General features: G+C 34.7%; 1 protein-coding gene across 1 annotated transcript in view; it reads right to left on the reverse strand.

The window, feature by feature from the left end:
* Positions 1-390: 390 nt before the first annotated feature.
* Positions 391-6,486, reverse strand: part of LOC108748438 — a 12,116-nt gene continuing 6,020 nt past the window's right edge. The window contains exons 2-4 of the mRNA XM_018486621.1: positions 2,001-2,080; positions 1,768-1,909; positions 391-760 (exon numbers count right to left, since the gene is read on the reverse strand). Coding sequence (XP_018342123.1) covers positions 650-760; positions 1,768-1,909; positions 2,001-2,080 — 333 coding nt within the window. The 3' untranslated portion in view covers positions 391-649. The remainder of the gene's footprint in view (positions 761-1,767; positions 1,910-2,000; positions 2,081-6,486) is intronic.

The following is a 6,486-nucleotide window of genomic DNA, read 5'->3' on the forward strand; positions in this document are numbered from 1 at the left end:
TAAGTTTTATAGAATTTAATTAACTATACTGACTTCGATCCTTCCAGCGCAAAAATTAAATGTTCGCGGAATAACAATAGTGAGGATAGTTAAAAATTTAATGACGCTTGTAATTTAATAATGTCGCACAATTTCCAAATTATTGATAAATGTACACTGGAGCGAGCTGAAGTATACTACATCGGATAAAAGAGTGACAACTGGTGTAAACTCCTGCCTAGTTCTCGTAAAATCGAATTAGAACGTCCAATACTATTTATTAAAGTGTTTATCTTTCTACGCCACATTTAAGAATATAACGAGGTGCTTGAAGGATTGACGCGAAGGAGATCGTAATTATTTCGCGTGCGAACAATTACTTTTCTACAAGAGCGAGACGGTAAATTGATATTTTTCTGTTGTGCGATTCAAATGTTTATTATCGAAAAGTCAGAGTGCTAACAAATATGCGTGCACGCACGTATACTTTATTATCGCTGCCAAAATTGCGAGAAAATGAAGTAAAAGAGAAGAGACGGTATCAGGGAAAACACGGGTAGAGAATCAAGCCACATAATACAATAAACGATAATCGAACGGACGATATAATATCTCAGAAAAGTTCGTCAGTCATCTCTGCGAATCGCGTCGACATAATTTAGTAATCGAATCAATAGTCATCCAAATACACATCCTTCGTCTCGTCTATTCGCATCCTGCCCTTGCGCGCATGGAGAGAAGGTCCTGGAAGATTGGAAGGGTGTACCTCATTGTAGGAAGGCTAAAATGAAGGAAAAGCCCATCAATTAATTGTATTTAAATTAATGCGTATTGATTAATCAGAATTAATACGTTTTGCTTTGATTTTGATCGATTTAATTATTATTTTTATTTTATTATCTATATCTGAAGGTATTATTCTTAGAATTTATTAAAATTTATAAGATAAATGAAAAATATTCGAATCGTGAATAAATTTCAATAGAAAAACGAAAGCGAAAGAGAGATATGTATAACTACCCTGATAGCAAAATGCGAAGACAGATTTTGAACAGGACCTGCTATCAATTTTTGATTGCAGAAAGACAACAAATTGTACACAGAATTTGTATTATCTGATATGGTCAGCAAATTGCTGTCAGAAATATGACAAAGCCTGCTAGACAATAGATCTGCTATGCCAGCAGATTGGTAGCAGAAACTAAACAAAGTTCTGCATAATCTGACGGCAGATTGAGAGCAGATTGAGAGTAAACCTGATTCGAGCAAATTCTGCTCGATTTCTGCCACCAATCTACTAGCATAGCCTGTCAGCAGGCTTTGTCGACAAATTCATAGTTAAATGCGCGGACACAAATAGGTTGGTTATGTCCTTTTGGCTCCAAATTGCTAACATTTTGCTATCAGGAGATAGTTATTTGATTTTAATAATATATTCCTTTATAATTTATTCCTTTTTTAAATCCTTTTCCGGATGTAATCCTTATTTAATCTTTAATCTTTAGATATTAATAAGTTAGACTTTTTTAATATCCAACAAATTTTAATTATCCCGCTAAGTTTTTATAAAAAACTAATTGTTGAAATACTGAACTAGTTATATCTTTGTATCTTATTTAGAAATAGGTGCAAAATGAGAAGAAATCGGTCTAGTTTGACCAAAGCGGAAAGAAGTTAAATTAAATTCCTCTTCTTTCACCTTCTCTCTTTGTCTTTTTCTCTCTTTATTTCTCTCTCATTTATTGTGTTCTAATTTTGCTAGTCCGAGTAACGAAAGCTTTTACTTACGTCGTCGAGAATCGCGATCAAGAATTTCATCCTGGGGAGTCTGCAATCTCCATCTTCGCAGTTTAAAGTGCGCATGAGTGGCAAGGGTGTCAGGCGCTTCCTCGCCTGTGAACCTCGGCATGCCGGATTATAGGGTTCTTGTCTGTAACAGCGATCTTGTTTATATTCACGATTCCATTTTTTTTATTGATACGAGAAAAAGAAAGAGGATATTCTATGAATACGACACTCACTCGCAATCCACTGCGCCGACCCAGGATTGATAATAGCACAAGAGAATGGCGAAGATAATTAAAGACCGCTGCACAAACGTCTGCAAAGAAATTAAGATTACCTATCAATCTCTGCGTGACACACAAAAATTATGAGATTATTGTAACAGAGAAACACTTGCAATTCCATTCTGCTCCGAATCTTTTAAATCCTTTCGTTTATTAATAAACTCCCAAGTTATTAATTACCCCCTTAAAAGGTCAGAGTATTTGCGCCAGTACGTAAGGATAATCAAGAATGTCGAAGAAAGAATGATTCGTGCGAAGTTATCGACAAAATTTTAATGAACTCGTAATGAGTTTGCTGCGTAAAATACGGCAATTTGTGCTAAGCCGATTTAGATCGACACAGCCAAATTGACATTGTTGAAGCGTTCTTCCTGGAAGCAGAATCGGAAGCAGGACGGATCGTCCGCCGATGAAATATAATTGATTTTACAGGACATGAAAACGTATCCTTAGAAGAAAGTAAAAAGTAGGACTCGTCTTAACTAGTAATAAAGAGAAAATAGAAAGGTCAAAGTTCGTTTGCTGGAACTTCATGACAGAACGGCAGTTAGCAACCATTCTTTCTGGATCCAGTGCGAAATCTCGATATTCGCGCAGCTATTTATTTGTCGTTACGGCGAAAACGACACAATAAACACGGCCATTCATGTCGGCCAATTTGCAGCGTCGTGTTATATTTCTTTCGGAGAATCTCTCGTTGCGTCGGCCGCAAAGGTTTGCCCACGCTTTCTGGACTTTACTCGATTTTCCGCTCGCGATTGTGCCGACAAAGGGAAAAGGTCGGTGAGCGAAGTTGTCAGATGAATTTTGAAGGCGGGCCACCCTGTGTTCCACATTTCGTGTACAAAGCTAGTCTAATTTTGAATTTCGTTTATCCAATTTCAACGTAAATCGGTCTAATATTTACGTGATATCATATATTCAACAATATCGCGTTCAGTCACGTTTAGCGCTAAACAGCGCCGATGGCGAGAGTTTTGCCCGCGTTACGTAATAGAGCAACCGATGGACTCTGTTCGTTGCGTAAAGTTTGCGATCAAATCAGAAAATTATTTGATTGCAACTTAGCTTTAGGCGACGATGTAATCTATATTTGTACACGTTGTGACTTCGGGCCTCTTTTATAACGAAGAGCTCTCGGGTCTCTCTTGCAACAGAATCCTTATCACGAAGTATTTATAGATACCAAATAAGTTTTAAACAATCTCTGCATTCCGATTAAGAAAATCCAGTTAGAAAAATTCAGTGTAATTGTTGAAATTCGTGAAACAACAGCTTTGTTAATTTAAGCTGAACCTCAGTCTCACAAATTATGTGGGAAAAAACTTTCAAAATTCGTCCTAAAAAACTGAGCAAACAAAATCCTCATATTGGGAGTGTGTAAAAAAATTTTTTTTAACTAATATAAATTATTATTTTATTATACTTTTTTTAAATTTTACCAAGAAAGCTTCTTCGGCTAATGATGCTCAGAGAGAAAAATATAACAGTGAATTTTATAATAAAAATAAAAGGAGGTGCAACGGGACAAATCCTTTTTTTGCACAGAAATATTTTACCGCTTTTTTATTTTAATACACCTTCTATTCCATGGTTGGTCGAATCCCCGTTATTGTCAGTCTTCGGCGTGATTGAACGAAGTTGGACGCACCGATCACGTAGCACACATATCGTAAAGAGTCGTCTCGTAAGAGCATTTTTAGAATACAAGAATGAATTTCCCTCGTTCCTGGGGAACCTTTTAAAAGATTATTTCTTGATACTCGTTTATAATCGATCAATGAATAAATAGGTTGCATCTCGCGAGCAGCACGCGTATTAATTTTACTCTTTTTCTCTTTCTTCTTTTCTCCCTCTATCTCATGAACTTCTATTAATCTTACAATGGATTATCTCAAGCGCGAACTTTTTCTCTTTGCTATGAATCGACGTACATTTATTCAATACGCGAAGCTACCTTCCTTTTCTGTGTTAATTTAGAAAAATGATCCTTCGATACACAAAAAGATTTTGATAATTAAACTTTGCGTATATTTTTTGAATTGCTTGATAGTAAACGTTTCATAATTCTGCACATTCAACAAATAAATGCTCAACAAATACATAGCAAAAAAGAATAAAGGTTAACGTCTCCGTTAGAATATTTGCTTGTCGAAAAAACCCATTAATAAACTCATTCAATCAACTTCAGAAATTTTAGACTTCCTTCTCTTATTTTGCTGTAACATATTTTAATTTCATTATCTGAATTGATATTCGTTTCTCTTCCTCTGTTTCGTATTTTCAGATCAGCTGCTTTATCGGTCAGCTCTTTTCACGCAATTTTATAGTACTGCTTTTCAGAGAAATACAATTATGTGAGCAAAGTAAAAGAGAATCCAGCAATTACACAAAGTATGCTTCAGCTATGGAATTATATAAGACGCGATAACAGAAAATGTCAAGCTTTATTAAGAAAGTGTAAGAAATTGTTTCTAATGCAGCCGAATTTTCTGACCTCTAAAATTACAATTATCTAATTAAAGTAACTTTGATTAAACACACGTTACATCTAACTCTGATCATTATTCAAACTAATTGTAATTGATGAATAATATTTTATATCCCTCTGCTTCGTATAGAAGGGTGATAAGAAACCTATTTGGAAAGCGCCCGCTTGATTATTATCACACGAGAAGTTTCATTATATAATAACAGTTTAGCACGAACGATATTCTGATAACCGAGATAATTCTTAACGACGCCTCCAGGTATGTTTCCTCGGATGCCCTTTACCGCTCAAGACAATAAAAATACTACGCGACAAAGAAGATATTAAATCTTCACACAAAAAGATTCTTGATAAGTTGAAAAGAGCTGCGTTAGAACAACAGATGCAGAAAACGTTATTTCTTTTTTGTTTTTTTTCGGCGAGGCTCTTTTTATTTTTATTTTTTTTTTTCAATTCCTCGTCTATTGACTGAAATATTTTTAATAATCACTGTTAAATGAAAATCGACTGAGAAATGTTCAACATAAATAAGCGAAGATCATATTCGGTAAAAACAGGGGTTTTGATACCTATAATAATATTTTTATATATATTTAATAATATTTATAACGATTTTTTTGCTGACGTACTCTTGGTAAATTGTACAAATTTTTCAGTAATCTATTCTTATATGCTTATCTTATTATTATTAAATAAATAGGGAATATTGTGTCTAAAAACAACGTTCATTCATGTTTCATGATTTGATTTACGTATGTAGATATGATTGTGTGGAAATATCATTTAATATTCGCGTATTAACACAAAATTTATCAAAGAGTTCACTCTCTGAGTGAGAGTAAACGGTACTGACAATGGGGCATACACGATAATAATGTCGCACACAACCGATTTTAGTTAATTGGCGGCCATCGTAATTGCGGAAATCATGCAAATGGATTACTACGCATTTAATAAGGTTCCCGTAACTCGAAAATCGATTCGATTACACGTGACATCTCGAACATCGAAGATCATCTTTTTACTTAAGAAAATCGTAATTCCCAATAAAATTATAATAAAGAAATTAAATACATTATTTTCTTATTGTATCATGATATAAAAATCGTTAACTTTACAAGACAAATTTAGAGAAAGTGTATAAATCATAGTTAATTAATTTTGATGAAGTTCTACCGTCTGTATTATCTTGAATATATCCGAATGATTCAAAGCGAAATACGGATTGCGGATAGTCCAGTTGTGTCAAAAGAAAGTATCATGAATGTATTGTTAACTCAATTAGAAAACGACGTTTGTCATGGGATAACACGGTCTGTAAGAACGCCGTGTTATTAGGTCCTTCGAATAGAGTCACGTAAACGAAGACAAACGTGAATTAACGCGACATAATCACGATATTCGCGATACTTCTGCCTTGAGGATGATATTCATTATTAAACAACATGTCGTGCGTGGACAACCTTAATTCGCATCCGTCTTTGTTTGAGATGGCACGATGCCGACCACTCATCCTTATTAATCTGGTTACACAGGACGTGATCTCATTTTTGAAAAACAGCGCAGACTTAATCCCCCGCTTGTTTAGCTTGTTAGCGAAATATTTTGCTGCCACGCAGGATCACGTGGGACGATCTCGTCAGATTTGGAATATTTGTCAAAAGGTCACAATGGACACGTGGTACATGGATATCTTTCAATCATTGACGAATAATTTAATGTTCGTTATTCGTCCAAGCGACAATTACAATTACCGAATGGGCGAAATACGATCGTAAACTAGTAATAATTTCGGCAATATAATCATCGTACGAAAGCAGGCGTTTAGGTTTAAGTTACAACGATACGGTTATCAATTTGTAAGAAAAATATAATAATGCATATTCGCTAAAATTGCAACCTTCTTCTGCTATTAATTTATCTTTTCTTCATATATTTTCCTAGTTA

Source organism: Trachymyrmex septentrionalis, unplaced genomic scaffold (genome assembly GCF_001594115.1).
Source record: "Trachymyrmex septentrionalis isolate Tsep2-gDNA-1 unplaced genomic scaffold, Tsep1.0 scaffold22, whole genome shotgun sequence".
NCBI classification, from domain to species: Eukaryota; Metazoa; Arthropoda; class Insecta; order Hymenoptera; family Formicidae; genus Trachymyrmex; species Trachymyrmex septentrionalis.